At 39.8% G+C, this 24,204-nt stretch overlaps 1 protein-coding gene across 5 annotated transcripts in view; it reads left to right on the forward strand.

Annotated features, from left to right (window-relative positions):
* The first annotated feature begins 787 nt into the window (after positions 1–787).
* Positions 788–24,204, forward strand: part of LOC134627760 (AMP deaminase 2-like) — a 37,662-nt gene continuing 14,245 nt past the window's right edge. The window contains exons 1-5 of one of the 5 annotated variants that reach the window (XM_063474130.1): positions 788–814; positions 1,124–1,184; positions 22,729–22,859; positions 23,106–23,236; positions 23,805–23,873. In XM_063474130.1, the coding sequence (XP_063330200.1) occupies positions 1,175–1,184; positions 22,729–22,859; positions 23,106–23,236; positions 23,805–23,873 (341 nt within the window). In that variant the 5' untranslated portion in view covers positions 788–814; positions 1,124–1,174. Of the gene's footprint in view, positions 815–1,123; positions 1,185–4,260; positions 4,829–13,733; positions 14,118–14,479; positions 14,596–22,728; positions 22,860–23,105; positions 23,237–23,804; positions 23,874–24,204 lie in introns of those variants that run through there. The other 4 variants (XM_063474131.1, XM_063474128.1, XM_063474132.1 and 1 more) reach the window with 4 other exon arrangements.

Genomic DNA, 24,204 nt, shown 5'->3' on the forward strand with positions numbered 1-24,204 from the left:
TTGAAGCTTGAATCAGATGTGCTACAGCAGCAGAAGACCTCACTGGGTGCCATTCCTTTTAGATAAAAACAGGACAATTAGGGTAAAATTCACATAGGCTCATGAAAACTGGACACCAGAAATGCTGTCTGGTCTGATGGGTCTTGATTTCTGCTGCCATTTTCAGATGGTAGGATCAGAATTTGGCATAAAGAACATGAAAAGCATGGATTCGTCCTGCCTTGTATCAGACGTTTGGGCAGCTGATGGTGGTGGTGTGGTACCAGCTGAGCATCTCTTAAACACTACAGTCTACCTGAGTATTGTTGCTGACCAAATCCATCCCTTCTTGACTACGGTGTACCCATCTCCTAACGGCTACTTCCAGTACAATGCACCGTGTCGCAAAGTTCAATTCAACTTTGGGATGTGGTGGAATGGGAGACTTACTAGCAAGGTATACCTAATAAAATGGCCAGTGAGTGCATGCCAGGAGCTAAAAATGTGCTCCATCTAAATAATAAGAGGAAAATAACACATAAAACTAACACCGATAGCGTTTAATATATGGTGACCTTTGAGATATAAGTCACCAGTAAGAAAGGCATTCTAGGATTTAATTGCTAAATATTTCAGAACTTGTTTTAAATACAGCTGCTGAAGATAAGCTATTATCAAACGTTATCTAACCAGCGTGGAAACACATTTGTTGTTCTTTCACTGGGACCTTTGAACCCTCTCCCAGCGCCTCCTTTAAACACAACACTTCATCCTTCTGTGGAGGAAACTGAAGTAACAGAATAACAAACCCACCCAAGCCGAATATCACCCCCTGGTAAGTATTTCCTAGCTAGAATTATTTAACTAATACTTATTTCTCTCATGGGTTAGCCATTTATGTAGTTTTTAAGCTAAGACGTAGGCTATTGACACTGCAGTTATCGTGCTTGAACTAACTTTGTACATTTCATAGTGGACAGTTAAGCTAGTACGAAGCAGTCGCGTTGTTAGCTATGTGAAACTCCTAGATAACGTGTTTACAGTAGGCGCTCTTGTTAGCTACTCTGCGGATGTATACGTACACATATTTAGAGCCCGTATATACTGTAACAAGCCGTCGTTGTTGCTTTATCTTTGTGTCAAGGTATTTCCTGCCTTCTTGTGTTCTCCACTTCCAGCTAACGAGTCGTCAACAATGTCCGTTGGTAAGTCGGCACCCGACACAGCTGTACTGAAATATACACGAAACACGCTCTAGAAAAAGGAGTTTAGCTCTCCCTTTAAGTGTCTTATCACCAGAAACTCTGTCAGAAGCTTATTACATAGGTAAAAAAAATAAAAATAAAAAACGAATTTAACCTTATTGCAGTGCAATACATCACAAAACCTTGCCTCAAATAAGGGAAAAACAGTAGCTGTTTGGTATTTTTATGCGTTAAATGTACTAATAGTACTAATATTTGAAAGCTTGTACCCCTGCTTGCTTTTACATGGCCAAGGAGGAAGCTGCGAGGTCCTATTTGTGCCAAGATTATGCTCACATTCATGTGGATTTAAAAAGTAACAAAACAAATCGTGTCTTTTCGGTTATGCTTTGGTTCACCTTTAAAGTTGTGACAAAACTATTTTTACAAACTGATTGTGCCTGTGCATTGATCAGCTGACAGGACAAAAACAAAAATGTGGCTGTGACTTTGCTTTCGTCATCCTGTTGCACTTCCTGTCATTTGACAGTGTGGCTTTGCAGCTGGTCTTGATGCGTCTTTTGATTGTGTTGTCTTTATGTGATTTATGAGTAATGGAGTAAATTTGTGTGTGCCATTGGAAGAACTTGATCAACTTTGACGTTGTAGGTGGAGTGAACAATATAGAACTAGTTCTCAACTGACACATTCCTATATACCATCAGTATTTTGTTACAGTGGTGTGTGAAAGCCACCAGTCATTTCTTTCTGTTTTGCTTCCAAGGAGCCAGACTCTCTTGTAACATGTTAAAAGTGCTCTTAAGCAATAGTTCTCCAAAGTTTTTTCTTTGGACACTGGCTGCTTTTTTAACTCATTTTGAATACAGTCTGTGTATCTGATCATATTCATAGGAATGTTTTTTGCTTGTTGAGCCATTTGATAGGGAACTGAGAGACACTTAACTCAGGGGATGTCTACACATAACAGACAACTTTTTAAAGTTTTAAAGGTACTTTTTCCCCCTGGCAACCTGGCATGAAAATACATAATTAGTTCACAGTTTGACAGCCTTAAAAATTGTATTCACTGAAAACTTGGCATATGTTGGCATGGTGTGCTGTGCATCCTTAAATAATATTGAGGAAACTAGACTAATGGAGGATAAGCAAAGAGACTTAAAGAACTATTTACAGCAGATAGACATAATCTGAAAGTGTTCTTAAGATATGCAAAAAAAATAATAAAAAAAAATCAAGAAATAGGAAAAAATCCAGCAAAGACCCAACTTGAAAGATACACCTGACCCTGCATTTGATCCATCTATTGTTTGCTGAAGCCTCATCAAAAAGGTGGCTGTCACTAAACCATTGTTAAGGAAGGGAAACAGGGAGAAAAGACTAAGGTAATCCAGGGACCTGGCAATAGAAGAAGCAGTGCTATTAATAAAAGCATGCCCTGGTTGTATTTTATTATAGAGAATACCAGAGTAGACTATTTCAAAGTGTATATTAGCTCATTTGAAAATATGTTACTTGGTTCAGCAGGATTTTAAAATTTACACCGTCAAGATGCTGTTTAATAGATGTGACCACAGTGGGGTTTTTTTTCCTGTATGGCCTTGGTAAACAAAATGCTGCATTTCATAAGCACTGGTCTGAATAAGTGGGGGGAAAAAATCTCCTAAGCAGCCAGATATATGCTCACTGGTCTCATTTTTAACAAAAGGGTGTGCAAACAGAAGGCTTGACCAAGCAGCAGAAGCAGGGAGAAAGCCAAAGGAGAGTTTTCAGGTACTATGACTGCTTTCTGTTTCCTGGTGAGGCTTTAATAATATGACTAATTTGTATTTTGCGAAGTAGTTAAGATATTCATCGGGTTAGTTATTTATTTTTTCCTTTTCAAAAGTGGGCCTGTGTGTTTTAGGCTTTTCTGCTGGTGCTGCCGCACCAGATGGTAAGTAATGTCTTTAAAACCTGGGTGAGCTTTCAGAAAAAGCCTGCGGAAACCCTGATAGAAGATTTTATTTTTTCTTCACTTTGCAGACACTTCCACTTCAGTACCCAAATAAGGTTATCTTTTAAAGATATTATTGTAAAATTAAGTGTTTGTTGTACAATGTACTAGTCTTTTTTAAAAGCTTTATCAGTTTCTTTTTTGCTTTTAGACTTTTGGTTAGATACACTTGAATATGTTACTGTCACATGAGTTACTTGGATGTAACTTTTCACACACATTTTTTTAAACTTTTGAAAAGAAGGAATAGAAATTTTCATCCAGCTGCATACAGTTTTCATGCCACTAGATGGGGCTCTTTGCTTGTTCTTAACAACTCTTTGTATGACTATTCTGGTCCATAATATAGTTTCTTCCTAGTTTTGGAGAATTGGATTTACAGTATATTGAAATTGAATTCTCAAGTTGAATAATTGCAATCACTGATTCAGCATTCTGTTTAAAAACCAAATTAGCAGTGACATTAACATTACTAAAGCATAAAATATCCAGTATTGAACTTATAAAATATACCAGTGTGATTATTAACTGTGTAAATTTCCAGTCTGTGAAACTTTCAACAGAACACTTTAGTTTGCAATTTAGTGATGAGTGTATTGAGAGCATGAACAATAGTAAAATTTAAGATTTCTTTTAATCATTGATCTGCTGTGTTGACTTTTGGATGCTTGTGTGTTTGCTAAACTTTTAAAAGAGTTTATGATGAATTGTAATTTTGCTCCTCAGCTACAGGAAGTAAGTGACAAAGAGTCATTCATGCACTGCACTTGTCACAGGTTGTACCACAGCCTCTAACTGGGCAATAGCTGTCACTATTTATAATACTCCATGTCAGGCGGGCCTCCGTCCGCGTGCGCGCTTGTGTGTGTGTGTATGTGTGTGTGTGTGTGTGTGTGTGTGTCCAGGCTGTCCGTCTCCCCTCAGAATTTTCCAGCAAAGAAGACTGGGAGCTCATTGGTGAGCTGGTTATCGTGCTTATCCACAGAGTACCTTCTCTGTTATTTATTTTTTTAGTTACTTGCTGTTCATCGCGATTCTCTTGGATACACTGCATGTTTTAATGATATCTTTCTAGCTGCTATTTTTAGTAGAGTGGAAAAACTTTTGTCCTTCGCTGACCTAGGCGCTCAGCTGGCTCAGCTGCAGCTGATCTTCTGGCTTGCTAGCTGTCATGCTAGCTACACTCTTTGATTTCCAATGCCCTCCTCTGTGGCTGCTTTTCCCTGTGCTGCCTACAGGAAGCTCCTTCCCTGGTTGCTAAGGCAACCGAGGACGATGGCCCCCAGCAGGAGTTGGGGAAGCCTTGGGCTGTCTTTCAGCTCGGCGCTGTGCAGTGTGCCTGCTGACCCGCCGCTGACTGGGAGGCGGAGCCAACTTTGCAGAGGAGCTTCGCCTGGCCCAGTATGGGTCCTGCCGTCCCGCTGTCCCACTGTGAGACAGAGCTCCAGCATCAGAGCTAGTGCTCCTTTCTCCCCCTGCTGGCCACTTCAATGCTCTGACCCACTGTGCTCGACTAGTAACAAGAGCACAGGCGGCAAGATGTCATCTTCTTCCTCCACCTCCTCCTCTAATGCTGCAAATGGACAAGGGAAGCCTAAGCCTAAATCCCCGATGCACAAGAGGGGGAGCCTGCAGAGCACCACCAGCCCTGGTGAGTGTGGGTGAAAGGGTGGGTTTGGGGGGGGGTCCCAAAGAAGAAATGGGGGAACATCTTACGTGGATGTGGAGTCAGAAAATTACACATGTGCTTGTGCAACGGTATTTGAGAATTCATGCTGCTCACAAAGAGCAATGAGAGGGAAGTGGAGAATTCTGCAACTCTAGCTAGTTTTTTTCCGCCTGTAAATTGATTTGAAGCTTCCACACATGTTGGATAAGTTCAGCATGTGTGCTGTTCTGTGTGTAATACACCTCGCTGAATCGATTAACTGCAAAGAACATTTTCACAAAACTTCAGATGAAATTGATTATTTAACAATTGCTATTCTAGTTTTTTCAGTCGGACGATTACATAGTGTATGAAACATCAGAAAGTATTGACTAGCGCACATGAGTGGTTCTCGAAGCCAGATAACAGTGTAAAGTCCAGCAGTGTTGTGCAAAAGAAAAAAAAAATAATAGTGTGTACTTTGATAAGAAGGTAAAGTTCAGGTTAAGTGTGTCATTTGTCATAACGAGGCACCGATGAACAGCCTTTACTTAACTTGTAAAGTTAATGTTTTGCAGATGAGTGTGATAGTGTAATGTGTATTGCCTCAAAAAATAAGAGTGAAATATAGATTTTTGAGCATTTATTGTCCTCATTTGCACAGTGAATATCGCTGTTTATATATACATTTCTGACTGTATGTGTATTATTGTCAGATTGTAAAGGAATGTAAGGAGTTTGTGGGCCTATTTACCCGACCACCTTGCACAGTTTCTGCTACAGTTTATCAAAGGTCTGCAGTTTATCAGCTTTGCACAGAGCAGTGGTATCAGTGTATCTTTTAACTGCAACTCTCTCTCTCATTACAAGTTTCTGTTAGATTGTTCTCTCAGCATCCCAGATAAAAAAAAAATACACATTTAACATTTTGTGTGTGTGTGATGGGATAGAGGGAAAATTATTGTGCTTTTTATGATTATCTTTGATTTTAATGTTAACTGCTCTTTCCAGTGAGAAACTATCAAGTTAGACCTGTAATTTATATGTGAAATGAATTGGTTCCTCAGGGTGCCACACAGCACAAAAGTCGAGCATTTGGAGGGATGCAGCAGCAGATCCTGAGGAGTAACTCATGCTGACACACTCCTTACAGTATTTGCTAAGGACGCCTGTCTTTGGTGCAGTAATAAATAACTTATAGGTCTCTCCAGCCATGCAGTCATTCAAGTCCTCTCAATTAGCCGCTTGGCTGAGCCTTGTGCTCTCCCAGTCTGATAATATGGTCCATTATGGTCCATCTGACCACATTTTTATTTTTGCCTCTAAACGACTGTTCTCAAAGTCAAGTCATGGACTGAAGCTCAATATTTGCATTGTTTCTTCTTGTAACCTCAGCAGAAATAGTGCTCTTATCACATTTTCCCCTCTCACCAAACACATCTCTCCAGCACTGATGCATCCCTGCATACTTGAAACAGTTCTCTTATGCAATGGTTGGAGTGGATTTGCTGGTGTAAACATTGATTAACCAACCAGCTTCCTGGAGGAAACTGCCTCTGCCTGTAGGCTCCGCAGCTCTCCCACTGGACTCTGGCATAAAGCAGAATATGTAATGCCCAGTTATATGACGTGATATGCGGAGGTTATTAAATTGTCTGCCAGAGCAGTGCAGGGAATTCCTCTCACCAGTTTGGATCAGCGCTCTTCTTCCTGTATCCGGCCTTCTATCTTTATATTTGGCTCTAACTTCATACAGGCTTTTGCACATTTTACCTGCAGACTGTCTGGTTGTCTGGCTTGATGCTTTTGTCAAGGCAGTTATTTTTGTCTCTTGTATGATGGTTTGTCAGCTCAGCATTTCAGAGGTGTGGGGATCGCTGTCTTGTTACCTGGATTTAACATTAGTTTTGTGCCATGTATATAATACTGGATAATGTATTTCTAGTACCCATTTATGTATGTTCTTTTAATTATTCTAAAAGATATGTTTGTTTGTTTTTAAATTGCACTGTACCCTCGAACCCCTCCAAAATACTGTATCGGTTATTAATGGGTGGCCACTGGCCTGTTGGTACCACATTAATCTGTATCTTTTATACTCTCTACACATCCTGCTGCATGCTGCAGTTGGATGGTTACCGTATTTCCTCCAGGACTCTGGCTGTCTCCTGTTCTGGTTCATTATTAAGCGGATATACTGCTTGTGTCACGGCATGTCTCTTGTGCATCTGTCTTCAATTTATGTGTATTCTTACCCCAGGTCACGTGAGCTCTGTGCCGTTACCCCTGAGGGGATTTGCTGTAGTCCTTACTGAATCATTATCATATCTACTTGTCTCCCTGTGGACTTTAACCCAGCTGACTGAAAAGCACCGTGCCTGTTCACCTCTTCTCACTCCCACGCTCTGGCCCTGCAGTAGACAGAAACACGTGACAAGCAAATACTGGGAGAAAACCACAAAGTTGGGTTTTTTCAGCAGAGTAGTCTGTGTTTTGATCTCCTACTGAAAAGGTGTCAGTGTAACATGTTTTTCACTGTCACTCCTACAATGAAGAAGCTAAATAGCTTCAATTTAAAGTGAATTTGTTGTAGAACATGAAGCCTACTAATTAAAGAGGATTTAAGGAATGGTAAACAGTTAAATTAAGCTATATCTGAGACATTAGGCTCAAGTATCTATGTTTTAACAATGTTTAGAAAAAAACATATTTTTATTCCATTTTTGCTCTACACTTTAATACTCAATATTAAAAATGTTTCTTTGCTTTTCTTTCTAACCACTAGAGGGAGGCTTGGGAAAATACAAGGCAGCCCATCGGTTTGAAACAAGCAGCTGGTTGTTAGGGTCTCCAGTCTGTGGCTGTGCTGCCCTCAGACATTACTGAGGACCACTTTGCTCTGTGTTTGGTGGAAAATTCCAGGGCTTTCTTTTGCTATGAATAGCTCAGCTGCTTCCCATGTTAGGAAGGGAGTGTCTCAGTCCTGGAAAAGGGATTTTGGAGAGGTAGGAAGTGAGGCCTTGAAAACTGTCACACTAACAGGTGGGCCTGTTGTGACCAGATAGCGAGTGATATCATAATATCTGTCCAGGCAACCCACCCCACCCCACCCCACTCCACTCACACACACACACACACACACACACACACACACACACACACACACACACACACACACACACACACACACACACACACACAAGTACTCACATAGAAACACACAGAAGATTGGCTTGTTTCCACTCTACCATTTCTCACTCGGGTGCTCTGCTGGCTGACAGGCTGTACAGATGGTTATGATGGGTTGTATTTCAGTGCTTAAGTACAGTTAAGCATGCTGCTTTGGTCTGTCTCTGCTCCTGTCATGGCTTCCAGTGAAGATCCATTTTCATTTAATCCACCTCATTCGATCAAACATGAAGCAGCATCAGCTGATGTTTCAGTCCCTCACTGACTTCTTATTGTGTTTTGACCTCAGTGAGTCATTGAATCTCTCACCCACCCCCTCCTGTTCATTTAATGATTCTCCAGATCATATTCTAAACTTTAATTAGGAATATACTCTCACACTTGCAACTCCACACTGATGTTTCTCACATTCCAGTTCATTGGTCATCTCACACATAAAGTCATTTGTTCAGTCTGACAGCTGGCCAGTTTTCCACATTTCTGATATCTTCATGTTAAACTATTCATCTTTAGTTGATGTCAGAACATATAATAGGAACGTTTTCCTTTTGTTGTTATATTCTCATCACACTGCAACTCTTTCTTGCTTTGAAAAAATAGATTCCGCTATACAGCGTGAGTCAGGTTAGTCGCAGTTGTTTTAGTTTGCAACCATTAGTTGATACAGTAATGAAATATTAGTCATTAAAGCAAACAGTGCACAGTTGTCCAGAGTTTAATCTTTAATCAAACTGCTGTATTTATAACATCCTTTTGTGGAAGCTTTGCCAGCACAACAAGACACTAAATCACAGCTAGAATTGCGAGTTTTCAACAGTGCGCAATTCATTCACTCCAAAGCAAAGAGAGCAGTGAATGTGCATGGAAACGGATCAAAAGCTTTCTTGCTTAGCCATGGCAGGGAAGCAGTAGTCCCTTTATTGTCTTTGGCTTTGATACTTCACACAGTTTCTGTCTCAGGGTTGGAATCGTGAGCTCTTGATGTCCGAGCAGCACTAACTGCAGAGGGTTATATGTTGACACTATCAAATGACACAGTGTTCCTTTTAGATATTCCGATATGATGAGAGCTGCACTGACAGCGGTGACAACAACAACTGTGGTCTGGATAATCACAGAGGGTCAAAATGAATGATGTGAATATGTGTGCCTTTTTTGGTGTGTGGCTATTAGTGTTTACATGTGCTGCTGTGGGTATGCAACATGTTTTGTGCACAGTTCGGTGTCTCGGGCTCCAGAGAGAATTTATTGTTTTAAGAAGATTCCTGATGGACGGGGGGGATGGGATACAAAAACAGCAGTGCAAATGCTGGGAAACAGTTTTATTTGCATGTTCACTCTCTTTCATTCACACGGGAATGCTTGTGCAATTATGTCAGCTCTCTTTTTCTTCAGGGAGAAAGGGAGTGAAAAATAATGCACAGCGACTCCCCTGTGCTGTTAATTAGTCTCCAGGGAAAGAGATTTGCAGAACACAACAGATGATGTAACTGCAGAAAAACTCAAGCTGGGGCTGAAAAAGAAAACATACCTCAGTGCTTGTGAGAAATGTGACTTAACAAAAACCACTGGACATATAGTATGTCTGAATTTAATTCACACAAGGCTGTTGGTGGTTTCAGCCAGCATGTCTCTTAAATGATTCTATTGTAGTAACACAATCAGTGGCAGAACACATTGTCATTTGTTGTTTACAATGGATGTCCTTCTTGTTTTTAAGCTCAGAACAGAAAGTCAAAGGAAATATTCCACAAGCCAAAGGCCCAAAGGTCAAATAAATCAGGAATGGTCAACTTACTCTCATAACATTTATAACTTCCTCAGTCAGCTTCTTGATAGGTTCATGAAGATGAGATATCACCTATTTGTACAAGAAATTTAACCGTCAAGTCTCCAAACAGTTGGAGTGTTTCCATTCAAACATCTAAATAAATCTCATATACTTTTGCCGTATTAAATTTGCAATAATAAACTCCATCAGCCGTGTTGCTTAATATCATCCTATTAGGTTATCATAGATAGGTAGACAAAATAAAATAATAAAGAAATATAAATAGTAAGACTGAGAATGTGCAAAAGACAATACAAGCAAGTAGTAATGGCAGTTGAGTTGGAGAATCAGCTGGATAGTAAGATGCATTTTAATTAAAAGTTTTTGGAGACTTCTATAAGAGGCTCCTCAGTAATTTCACACAGTATGACATGATGTGAAATTCTTATTGCTGTGCAATGCCCAACCATTAAATGACAGTAAGAATTGACAGTAATATTTACAGATTACTACAAAAATTTACAGATTTTAACTTAGAAATTTACAGTAAAAATGTGCAAAACAGTTTACATAAGAAATTATTAATAAAAAGAAATTATAAATTATAAGAAGTGTGCAAAAAGAAAAACCAGAATGCGTGTGGAGATGTGATGTATGTGGGAGAGTTCAGTCCTACACCTGGTTCAGAGCCCGAATAGCCTGGGGGAAGAAGCTCCTCCTCATTCTTTCTGTTTTGGCCTTAAGGGAGCGGAAGCGCTTCCCAGACCTCAACAGTGAGAAGAGTCCATTGTTGGGATGGGAGAGGTCCATGATAATCTTCCTGGCTTTAGTCTTGCACCGCTTGGTGTAGATGGACAACAGGTCAGGAAGCTCTGACTGAATGATGCGTTCGGCTGAGCGCACCACTCTTTGCAGATCTTGTCTGTCCTGCGTGGTCCTGTTCCCATACCAGGTGCAGATGTTTCCCGTCAGGACGCTCTCGATGGTGCAGGAGTAAAGGTTCTTAAGCACCCTCAGTGGCAGATGGAAGTCACTAAGTCTTCTGAGGAAGAAGAGACACTGGCGGGCTTTCTTAACCAGGGTTTTAATGTAGCAGGACCATGACAGGTCCTGAGTGATGTGGACACCCAGGTATTGGAAACTGTCCACTCTCTCCACTGGCATGCCATTGATGATCAGGGGCTCATAATTCCTCACCTGCTTTGTAGTGAAGTCTACGATCAGCTCCTTAGTCTTGCTGACATTTAGGAGGAGGTTGTTCTCCTGGCACCAGGTCTCCAGGTTCCTAATCTCCTCCAGGTAGGCCTTCTCGATGTTGTCAGACATCAGGCCCACAACAACAGTGTCGTCAGCAAACTTGACAATGGAGGTGGTGTCCGATGTGGCTACACAGTCATAAGTGTACAGTGTGTACAGCAGGGGGCTTAAAACACAGCCCTGAGGCACTCCAGCGCTGAGTGAGATGGAGGGGGAGACTTGTTTTCCCACCCTCACTGATTGGGGTCTGTCTGTGAGGAAGTTGAGGATCCACTGACACAGTGATGAGCTGAGTCCTAGATTCTTCAACTTGGTGAAAAGCTTAGAGGGAATTATTGTGTTGAATGCTGAACTGTAGTCCACAAACAGCATCCATCTCAGGGATGTGTGGAGCAGGTGAGCTATGGCATCGTCTGTGGAACGATTAGTCCGGTATGCAAACTGAAGTGTGTCGATGGTGGCAGGAAGTGAAGAAGTGATGTGATCTCTCATCAGTCTTCACAATTCATCACAATTTATAACAGATTAAATGATTGTTACACAGGAAGGTGTAGTGGGGAAAACAGAACATATCACTCAAAACAAAGAAGATTAAATTTTACAGCATCACAATGATCACATTATCAATTATTTGTCAGTAATGAAATATAAAGCAAACATTTGTTTATTATTTCATTTGTTTACATTTATTTGAATAAATTCAATTAATGTTCTACACTTGCCACATCCTATACAAGAGCTGCATTTGAGGCGGGCTTCCTCTTTACCTGCAAGACAAGATGGCTGCCACAGAGGTTTGACCTGAGTGACTTAAACTAAACATTTTTTTTCCTGTACATTGGTCCACAAAGGAATATTTAACACTCATTTTGCAACATTTAAGAAGCACTATAGGGGAGATGAACTTAGTGATTCCTAACAGTGATTGATTGTTTGTGTGTCCTGCTCCCATTCAAAGCCCACAGTGACTAACATAGTCACATGACAATACAATTAACACTACTACTGCTGTTATTAATAGCAAACCCGTGGGTGGGAGATAAACATACATACACATGCTACGATCATTGTAATATGATGCTATGGGTATATTGTAATCTGAAATTCTATTCAGTGCTCAATTAAACTGTCAAATGCACCAAAATGATGTATGATGATGAATATAATGAGGGATATGTATAAAATATTTAAATATGTCATATAGATGTTGGCACTCATGGTGCCCTGGGCAATGTTTATGTTTCTATTTAAGTTTCATCAAGACTGTTCCACATGCCTAGGAGAAGACAGGGAACATAGAAACATAAACACACGCGCTCCGATCAATATAGCATGACTGCTGATGTTTTAATATTGTTATTGTTAGCTCATCAGCTTTAAAAAGAGTACTGGGATAAATTACGGTAAGTGTTTAGTCTTTATTTCAAAAACATACTGTATCTGTTACCATCAAATCCGGATTCTTTAACTGGATCTTATTAAAAATATCACAAAATTCAACCTTGACAACACCAAAATAAAAATAAAATTAAAAAATCACCTGTTATGCCTACCTCAGATCCAAGCAATGGAGTACCATTTCCAACCTGAACAGTATTCACTGAGCTCTCTTTGAGGACTTTTGCATTCTCTGTATATTTAACTTTAAACTTGGCTTTGTATGGTGTTCATCTATAAAGTAAAAACATTTTCTAAACGTATTAGTTTTCTCTTGCCATTGCCCCTTGAAGGTTATTCTTGTGGGGGGAAAGTGGATAATGAAAACATTTCAGTGATCTCTTTCATCCAAGGATTATTTTCATTAATTCCAGTTAATGTACTTTTTGTTCAGTCTTTTGACTGGCAGTCAAACAACAGATCAATCTTTACAAGAACCACACCCACCCCATATCCCTTTGAACATCTCACTTAGCCATAAAATTTACTCCCACAAAAAACAAACAAACACCTTGCTGTTTTTTTCAGGGACATGCTGGAGACCACAAACCTGCAGTATAAAAATTAACCTTATCCTGCTGCGGACTGTTTCATTATTGTCATCTCATGCTGCTCTTTCAACAATTCTGCCATTACTTAAGTATAGCTCATCGTGTGTGCTCATTGAGTTGTTTAGTCAGTGAAATACAGCAAACAGGCACTTCTTATCATGTGAAAGAGAAAGGAAAAAGTCTGTGATCAGTGGAGAAACATGTCATGTAGCTTGCATGCACACAAAAACAGATACATCCACCTGTGTGTTCTCATCTACAAAGTAGTTGGATACACAAAAGGATAAATTACACCTGCAGTCAAATAAAAAACATTTTAATAACAAAGACAAGACTGAACTTCCAAAACCACTCTTTTAAAAGTCGTCCAGCTCTGAAGGACAAAATAAACTCAGAAATTAGAAAGAAGCAGTGAATGAGCATCAGAAAAGCAGTTTGTACAGAAATAATAAATTTCCATTTATTAGATTTTCTTAATACTGGTATTCATAACATCATTTGCAGTCATGACATGACTGAAGCTGTGTGTTCATGAATGAGAGGTGGGAAGGGAAGTAAAGTAGGAGTGGCTTTTTATCCAGGGCCGCCTCCATTTTATAGCACAATGCATGAAGCATGAAGTGGTTAACTCTTGTCCTTCCCCCTTTTTTTTGCCACGTGGTATGTTCCAACCCAGTATTTAAATCCGGGGGCTTGAAGGCTCTGCTGTTCATGCACAGTAAACCGGTGTAGTACAGGAAGCAGCTGAGAGAGAGAGGCAGAGACAAAATCGGGGAAAAGAGGAGAAGAAAGAAAAAAGAGAACTGCTTCTGCAGCACACTGAAGGTGGCAGCAGTTACAGCAGGAGCAGGAAAGGAGAGACAAAAGGAGGAGAACTGGGTGATGTCGTCTTAGAGCAGCTTGGCTTCTGGAGAGAGCGTTCTTTTCTCTGTTTGCTGTCATTCTCTCTCTTCCACTGTACCAGCGGGGGAGGGTACATCGGCCGTCCCAGGCCTAGTTACATGTCCCAGCATCCCACAACAGCTCAGACAAGGCCACTGCGACCGTAACGGAGACTGTGAGAACAGGACAAGACAGGGAGCTAGAGGTACTGTAATCTATGGCATTTAAATACAAAACAGTACCTTAGCATGTAAAGCCTGTTAACGTGAATAGTGTGTTAAAAGAAGTTTCATCAGTTCTTATTAAGCATGATACTTATCGCTCCCAAAATACCTCACAAACGAGCTCATCGTGACAGATGAGGTGCAAGTAAACAACAGTTGTTGTGTATTGGAATAAGTTGACAGCATAAGGTTGACAGTGAGGGGAAATGTGTACATGAGTGTGAGATAAGTGTGAGGTAAGGAGCATAAACAAACTGGTGTGTTGCTTATGGTGATCTTTGCAAAGCTTAATATGCTCCACAGTTTGTTTGTTTTTTTGTTTGTTTTTTTTTGTTTTTAACAGGCTCTGGATGTTGCAGTGGTCGAGTATTTGGGGCAACTAGTCTTTGCTGCTATCTGCTACAGCTAACTACAGTGCAGTACCGTTACCTGGTTGATTAATTGGGCAAATTATTCAATGTGAGTTGATTTAAAAACAAAACACATACAGTTCATAGCAACCATTCTTTCAAGAGTGCGCAGTGAAGTAAAGAGGTGATTTGCAGCAGCGTGTCGGTTGCTGAACAGGTGCCACTGAAGCTAGAAGAAAACAAACATCCTTTTCAGATTTGCCCCTTCATTAACACTGAAGCCCTTAGGCGGTTAGTGTCAGCAGATACTCGCTTAAAAACCCACCTGAGCATGTTTACCTTCCTGATGTTTGTAAGGGCAGTGCTTTAGTGAGAACAGCTGGTATCTGTTTTCTTTATTTTTGTATGCAAAGGGGATTATTAGATATGTTTCCATCTTCTGTTAGAGGCTGTTTATGTTATACACAGCAAGGGAAAGCACTGAGAATGATCCTGTTAGTTTCTATGCGTGAACTGACACATGTTATCTCTGTAGCACACCTTCATTAAGTATTATTATGTTTTTAAAAAAGGGTCCTTCAGAAAGCTTTTTTGCAGGCAGTAGTTAGCTGGAAAATGTCATCATCTGTGTTTGTTTCCTTCTGCAGGCTGAGTACTGAAACTACATTTTGGAAATTAAGGTCCAAAGTAGAGATTTATTCTCATCTGTAGTTGCTAAGGAACATATGAAGCCTGTGTCATTACTTTCCCTCTCAGTGTAATCTCTAAAGCAAAGTAAAGGTTTCTAAACAGTGGAGCTACAGACACAGTAATCCAGAGACTTAAATAAAATTAATTATTAGGAGACACTGCTTGGCATCCCAGGCTGGTGCCCTTGTCTTTGCAGTGGACATTGAATTGAGCTCAACTGACATAGGATTTGTATGCCTGATCCCATTATTTGGCGATTTAAAACTACAGTTCAGACATTCCAATATTTAGACAATATTTTTTTTCCTTGTAGACACATGAAACATAAACCGATTTCCTGATCATTCGATATGTTTAGTTATTTATTTGCTTGTTTATGCGCTGCCTGACTCTGCGTGAATCAGCTGGTTGTCGTGTTTGTGACATTCCAAGCATGTTACCAACAGGGAAACTGCAGAGTAGAAATACACAGCATGATGACAACCTTTATTTAGTTAATTTATATACATACTTATTTTTTGGTTTAAAATTTGCAAGCTGATTGATTTTACATGGCCAGCACGCTCAGCTATTAGTAGGTTACCTGCATAGTCATATTATGTTGTAAATATGCTATCATTACATTAGTGCTCTACAAACATCTGTGTGCCAATAGAATGCAGTACAATGCATCAGCTCAGGTGAGATGTTGTCTGATGCTGAGATCAGCTAGTCTGCTGGGACTGAGACTGAGCTGATTTCAGGGCCTGACTCAACTAATTGATGCGCTTAATCTGTGAGAAACATATTTAGTTTTTGTTGACATTATCAGAAAGTTGATCATTCTACTATATGTGGAGTTTTTAATACTCAACATAGTACTTTAAATTTCATTTAAAAGTGTTTCTAATGTCTTGTCTATATAATTGTCTTAATGGGGTGACAAATATGCCCAGTAGACAATTTGAGCATATATTGTTATACTTCTGAGAAAATTGTCATTATATCATTATTTTTGTTCAGTCAGCACATTTTTGTTAATTTTTGCATAGCCAGCATGGATCCCTGCAGGGATGCAGGTCCATATGCCTTCACTGCATTGTTCAGCAGAGGGTCATTTGGCCTCTCGACTGCCTCTTGCTGCAGAAAAACAGTTATTCTCTGTTATTTGACCATATAAGGTGTATATGTATGCAGCCAAACTCCATCAACAGAGACATGTGCACCAGTTAAACAAAAGAGCAAGAAAATACCAAGAAAAGTGTTTGGCAAGGTTGCTGCAATTAGTGGTAGACACACTTTCAAATTCATGTCATTATGTCAGGGTGTGTCTGATTCAAATATAGGTAGGTCAAAAAACAGCATAGAGAGGAGAAGCAAACATATTTTGCTAAGTATAATACTTAAAATTCCACTTTAGCTCAATTGTAGTCACCTTAGTTTCATTCCTAAGAGACTTTGAGACAGTGTGGCAATCTCTAATGCTCGAGATTTTACAGTTTTTGTCTTTTAGAAAAGATTCAAACTCTAAATGAAATAAATGAGATGTGATTGAAATGATCAGTTATCTTTTGGGTACCAGAAATGAAGCTCATTTGAGGGTTTATTTCAGCCTCCTTTGACTAAAGGTGATAACTGCCTCTTTTATGCTGCACTAAAAAAAGCAGAGATGCAACATAAAGGGTTTGTTTTTAGTGCAGTCTCATGCAGTTGGTAGCTTGATAATCAGTGAACCTGACAGTTTCTCTGCCCATAAGTTACAGAGAAGAATGGAATAAATGAAATAAAGTATATGAAATAGTAGCAAAGCATTGTTTATCATTATAGTGACACCTAAAATGAGGTTTGGAGATAGAGGTGGTATTTTAGCAAATCAAGTACATTTTTAGTTCTGCCGAGTCTCTTATCAAATAAACTGATAAAGTTATAAAATTCCAAAACACAAAGATTCAGATTGATGTCTGCCATCACCAGTTCTCAAGTTAAGCACCATCATTTAAGCTAGGCCAACTATTTGCAGCTTGTAGTTACTCAACATGTTTTCATGTTAAGCAGCATTTCAACAAGACATGAAATCTTGATTACGTAAGCTTATTTATATGAAGATATTAATTTAATATTCTTACGTACTGTGAAAAGAGCTGTAACATAGTGAATTTGATACAAAGCAGTCCTGATTCAGAGGCCAGTGAGCTGACTGGGACTTTCCTGCCTTTAATGTGCTGCCTTTAACAGCTGTGGTGGTCTGGGATTTTCAGGGACTTAGTGAGAGCCAATTAATTTCATTATAAACAAACAAAGCTAAGCTAAACTTTTTCATTTAGTGTCATTCACCAAAATGCAATGTGTATATGCTCAGGCTTTAATGAAGATCTTGAGTGCACTTCCCTCCTTATAAAACATTAGCCAAGCCAATGCTATCATGAAGTCTTCTTCCCTCTCTTTGTTGGCACACTGCTGCATATCTTGCCACACTAATGCAACCTGTAAATCAGAGGACTTCAGTGACGTCGTTGGTAGGACTTTGTATTGCCTCTTTGTGCTTGTGCAGATGATAAACAAAACAGGAACTCTTAGGACAGTGAATTAGCTTTGATGTAAGTGAAAAATATCCTTTAACCACTCAACAAATTTTTCAGTCTAGCCTTAGAGAAGTGGCACAGCCAGGCCTGATGTATCTGTATCACCAGTAAGTTTGTCATATAAAGAAATGTGAACAAACTGCTAGCTGTAAATTAAAAACTTACAACTGGGACCTGCAGCTTAGCCAATCTGCATTATATTTTGCAGATATAGAAATGTATCTAAACCTGAATTGTAATGTTGGATCTGACACTAGGAATTTTGGTTATCCAGTGGGGCTGTTTAAGACGGACTATAATGCGAGGCTTATGAAAAGTTAGATTCTTACAAACTTGTTTTGCTGTGAAAACACACTTTTGTTAAACTGCTACATTTTGCTCTTGCTTTGACATATGTTCATGAATAAACTGTACAGTGCTGTGTTTTGCTTCTTTGGTGTGATCTCGAGCTAGAACTTGGGAGAATGAGGCAGACTCGAAAGACTGCATTGATCCTTTTAGAGTGGGAGCCAGCTCCACAGATACTAAACGAGCATGTGGGCGGTGTGCAATCTCAGGTCCCAGGGACATCACAGAGACTTAGGATGGAGTGCTTTGTCAATATTACCCAGGGTTATGAGAAAAAAAGCTCAAGATGAAGATGAAAGGGTTAAGCTATTTCACTCTGAAATAGGCAGGAACGCTCACACAGCAAACGACATGTTTGGTCTGGAAGTCAGTGCTTGTGTACCAAAGCAAATAAAAAAGGGATGCTCACAAAAATACTGCCAAGAAAAATGAGCACGATTAGATTTTAGGTCCCTCTTTAACATAAAAGTCTTAAATATTAAAAATGTGTAAAGATTATAGAAACAATGCACGTCTTCATTTTATTAATTGATGCTCTTGCTATTTCTTATTGCTATTTCACATTTTTTTAAATAAGCCATTAAATGACTTGGTAGGCCTTTGTAAATAAAGTTTTCTTACTAGGCTGTTAGGGCTAGGCTGTTGTTTTACTGTGCAGCACATGTTGTGATTTTGGATGTTATTTGTTTTAGTGATTTTAAATTAGTATTATTAGTGATATCACTGTTGTTAGCTAAGTTAGAGGAAATGTACTTTTTCTGCTTGCTTGTGCTTCAATTTTTATTTTTTTCCCAATCATTTTTGGTGTGTTTACTTACATTAGAAGTCTGTAGAAAATTTGTACTGCCCATCAGAGTGATGTCACTGAGATAAATAGAGTTGTGGTGTACTGGATTAGGAGTCATCTGTTATGGAAAGGCCAGAGGATTACATGGATACTATACTGGGAATGACTGTTTATGTGAGCATCTGTATACTTAAGTCACCTGTTTGTCCATTTTAAAATGAAAAATATCCAGCATATGAGAACATATATACCTGCGTGTAATCTATGGGTTAGGTTCATTGTGTCTTTCATTGTCATCCTTATTAGAAAATGTAGGTACTTTATTAAAAGTTTCCATGGACGATGCCTTGTTTGGCTTGAAACTTTCCATCCAGTGTAATCTGTGTCACCACCGTAATTCAGTTACATTTGGGTTTTTTCCATGAGTCACTTCAAAGTGCAGTAATGAAATGTTTCAATATACTAATGTACTGTGGTAAGTTACCCTCTTCTCCTTCCTGACTCCACCGCCTTAGAGGCAGACAGCAGATGGCGGAGACTAATTGTGACAGGACAGACACGTCACTGATGATGGCAGGAATTATAGAGGAGCATGAACACACCACTCCCAGAGGCCTCACGAGTGGTTGAATGAGGTTTTGTGCCCTTTATAACTACGGAAGTTTAAATTATAGTTTACTTTAACTGAAATTCCTGGCTGCCCCCAGGAAATACGCAGAATCAGTAGATTTGATTTTCTTCAGTGTATTAGGGTCTAAAAAGGCACAAATCTTCTCATTTTGTACCTCTCCCACCCCTTTTTGTTGTTGTTTTGTTTTAGTGTGAAATAGTGTTGTCATCCATTTCCAACTTGTGTCACTCTCATTGTGTTTGTCGATGTTTTTCACATGAAAGTACAGTGTGTAAAATTAGTCTTTTTTTCTAAGCTGGCCTTTGTTCGACAGCATTGTTCAAGGATTTTCATGCTCTATCACTGATTGCAGACACAACTGCTGCAACCAGATTTTTATAGCTACTCAAAGTTACACCCTGTTTAATTATTTTAACTTCTGGGTAAGTGTTGTGTTTTGGTTTGGTTTGTTTTTTTGTTTTTGCTTGCAGTGTTCTTGCAGCTGAAGGAAGGAAGCAAAGTAACGTCTTGAGTAAAAACTGCCCAGTGTTGTGATAACTGCGTGTTTGGGTTGACTTGTAAAATCTGTTACCTGCTACAGTTACTTTTATAATAACACACTCAAGATTTTAGCTGACAGACATGTTTGGAGCTGTTCTTCTTTTTTTTCCTTTTTTTTTAAAATCTTTTTGCTCATGGTAGTTCTAAGTGCCACATTAGACTAAGCTGTTATGTCTGAGCCAAATTTATGCTTGCGAGAGTCGTCCTTTTTCTCTCTTAGATAACCTCTCAGTCTTTCCTAATCCAACCGTAGAGTCTTTCCCTTTTTTCTTCATTTGATATTAATCATCACTTTTACATATTTGGATGTCTGTCTCTGTTTTTAGCAGACCGTGAAATGAATAAGAACTTTGTAGAGTGACTTATGTCATTGCTACAGAATTAGCTTTGGCCTGTAAAGTACCCAAATATGTATGTGAACCTCCATGAGTTTTTGGCAGCAAACACACACCACACGTCCCATGCACATGATAATTTATGTGGTTATCTAAACTCTGTGACTAATTTTAAATACAAATCTAAGTCAGGAAAAACTTGGGACCCTGTGTAAAATGTAGATAAAAACAGAATGCCATGATTTACAAACTGCTGCTTACTGGATAGCTTCTCTTTTTCAGACCATTCTCTATAAACCTTAGAGGTAGCTGTTCAAAAATCCCAGCACATCAGCAGTTTCTGAAATACTCAAATGTGCTCATCTAGCATCAACAACTAGGCCATGTTTAAAATCACCTTTTTTCCCCACTCCGATGTTCAGTTTAAACTCCAGGGGTTGTCTTAACCATGTCTACATGCCTAAATATACTCAGTTGTCGCCATGTTATTGACTGATTTGATAACTGTCTTAATGAGCAGTTGAACAGGTTTACTTAAGAAAGTGTACATTTAAATTATTATTGTACTTTGTGTTTAGAAAGTTTAATATAATTTACTGGCTCTGCCTTTATTAAATCTTGGAATGACCCACAAAGTTTAAGTATTTCAGATCACATACAGTCAGGTCCATAAATATTGGGACATCGACACAATTCTAACATTTTTGGCTCTATACACCACCACAATGGATTCCAAATGAAACGAACAAGACATGCTTTAACTGCAGAGTGTCAGCTTTTATTTGAGGGTATTTACATCCAAATCAGGTGAACGGTGTAGGAATTACAACAGTTTGCAAATGTGCCTCCCACTTCTTGAGGGACCAAAAGTAATGGGACAGAATAAGAACCATAAATCAAACATTCATTTTTTAATACTTGGTTGCAAATCCTTTACAGTCAATCACAGCCTTAAGTCTGGAACACATAGACATCACCAGACGCCGGGTTTCATCCCTGGTGATGCTCTGCCAGGCCTCTACTGCAACAGTCTTCAGTTCCTGCTTGTTCTTGGGGCATTTTCCCTTCAGTTTTGTCTTCAGCAAGTGAAATACATGCTCAATCGGATTCAGGTCAGGTGATTGACTTGGCCATTGCAAAACAGTCCACTTCTTTCCCTTCAAAAACTCTTTGGTTGCTTTTGCAGTATGCTTTGGGTCGTTGTCCACCTGCACTGTGAAGCGCCGTCCAATGAGTTTTGAAGCATTTGTCTGAATATGAGCAGATAATATTGCACGAAACACTTCAGAATTCATTGTGCTGCTTTTGTCAGCAGTCACATCATCAATAAATACAAGAGAACCAGTTCCACTGGCAGCCATACATGCCCACGCCATGACACTTCCACCACAATGCTTCACTGATGAGGTGGTATGCTTAAGATCATGAGCAGTTCCTTTCCTTCTCCATACTCTTCTCTTCCCATCACTCTGGTACAAGTTGATGTTGGTCTCATCTGTCCATAGGATGTTGTTCCAGAACTGCGACGGCTTTTTCAGATGTCGTTTGGCAAACTCTAATCTGGCCTGCCTGTTTTTGGGGCTCACCAAAGGTTTACATCTTGTGGTGAACCCTCTGTATTCACACTGGTGGAGTCTTCTCTTGATTGTTGACTCTGATGCACATACACTTACCTCCTAGAGAGTGTTCTTGATCTGGCCAACTGTTGTGAAGGGTGTTTTCTTCACCAGGGAAAGGATTCTTTGGTCATCCACCACAGTTGTGTCCCGTGGTCTTCCTAGTTTTTTGGTGTTGCTGAGCTCACCAGTGCGTTCCTTCTTTTTGGGAATGTTCTAAACAGTTGTTTTGGCCACACCTGATGTTTTTGCAATCTCTCTGATGGGTTTGTTTTGTTTTTTTCAGCCTAATGATGGCTTGCTTCACTGGTAGTGACAGCTCTTTGGATCTCATCCTGGCAGTTGACAGCAACAGGTTCAAAAAGCAAACAGCACACTTGAAATGAACTCTGGACCTTTTATTTGTTCATTGTAATTGGGGTAATGAGGGAATAACACACACCTGGCCATGGAACAGCTGAGAAGCCAATTGTCCCATTACTTTTGGTCCCTTAAGAAGTGGGAGGCACATATACAAACTGTCATAATTCCTATACTGTTCACCTGATTTGGATGTAAATACCCTCAAATAAAAGCTGACAGTCTGCAGTTAAAGCATGTCTTGTTCATTTCATTTGGAATCCATTGTGGTTGTGTATAGAGCCAAAAATGTTAGAATTGTGTCGATGTCCCAATATTTATGGACCTGACTGTACCTGTCACACGCTGTAACACCTTTCTGTGCATTTCTATAGATCTTTGCGGTGCATCTGGGCCCAAACCCCTCAAAACCCAGCGATCCCTTCCAGGGACGCCTGTTTCTCTCGCACACTGCCCAATCGACCTGCGCACATCAATGGAGGAAAAGTACAAAGAGATTGCTGAGGTAAGAACTTGGACAGCTATTGTTTCCAGACAAAATAGGGGGGTGGTCTTTTAAAATCTCACGCAAACTATGCAAATTGTTTTGACACACCCCAGTCCAACCTTCACCTTTGGTTTTCATTTGTAGGTAAATATGATGATGTTTTATAAGAGCCTCAGTGGCTTCCATATCTCCATAAATGCATAAATATTGACATGGCTTCCTGTTTTACGACACCATAAATGGTACAATCTGTGCCTCAACCAGGAGCTGTTCACACGCAGCATGACAGAGAGTGAGATGCGGAGTGCTCCGTATGAGTTCCCGGAGGACAGTCCCATCGAACAGCTGGAGGAAAGACGTCATCGCCTGGAGAGGCAGATCAGCCAGGATATTAAGTGAGGAAATGCAAACACACTACACATACAGAGCCCGTTAAACGAACTCGATATATTATCAGAGACAAACAACTATAGCTTTCCCTTCTCCTCCTGCATTTTACACACAGTCTTATTTCCACTCAAGCGCACATGCTTATCAGCTCCCAACATGCCCACGTGCAGGCTGACTAACCACAATTTTTGGATAACTGGGATAGCCAGCAGCTGGCACCTTTTCTCGTGGCCTAGTCATACTTTTATAAGGAGGTGGGTTCTGTCTCGATTGCCAGGGTTGACTATCTGCACCACTAAGCTGATCATTGGGTGATTATCTGCAAGTTTCTGTTTACCAATCAGAGTTCACTATTACTAACCAATAATAATTGCTTGTGTAGATGACCTTGATCACTTAATACCTAAAATCCTTTGTGTACAGTATGTATATGTGTGTAAGACGTGCTTTTTAAATGGGTGTCTATATCTGGTCTCTCTTCCTTTGTGTGCTTAATTTCTTGTCACTACCTCTTGTGCCCATCTGCCCCCCGCCTTGCCCACGCTATCCTGCACCGCTGCATATCACCCCAAGGCTTGAGCCAGAGATCTTGCTCCGTGCCAAACAGGACTTCATGAAAATCGACAGTGCTGCAGACCTAGAGTGAGTGAGCTCTGCCTCAGTGGGGTTTTTTTTTATCCTTTGTTTAGTCATTATTAACTGTGGTTGTTATTTTATTTATCTCTGTTATCTGTTTTGTTTGCCCATACTCTGAGAAACGGAGATGGTTAAAGTAGCAATGTGCAGAAGTCTTGTGCCAAACCTTATTTTTTTAAATATTTTTCTTTCAAGGAGCCAGCCTGTGTGTGTGTGTGTGTGTGTGTGTGTGTGTGTGTGTGTGTGTGTGTGTGTGTGTGTGTGTGTGTGTGTGTGTGTGTGTGTGTGTGTGTGTGTGTGTGAGTGTTTTTTTGTTTTTTTAAATTGGTCTCTATGC

This window comes from Pelmatolapia mariae, linkage group LG5 (assembly GCF_036321145.2).
Source record: "Pelmatolapia mariae isolate MD_Pm_ZW linkage group LG5, Pm_UMD_F_2, whole genome shotgun sequence".
Taxonomy (NCBI): Eukaryota; Metazoa; Chordata; class Actinopteri; order Cichliformes; family Cichlidae; genus Pelmatolapia; species Pelmatolapia mariae.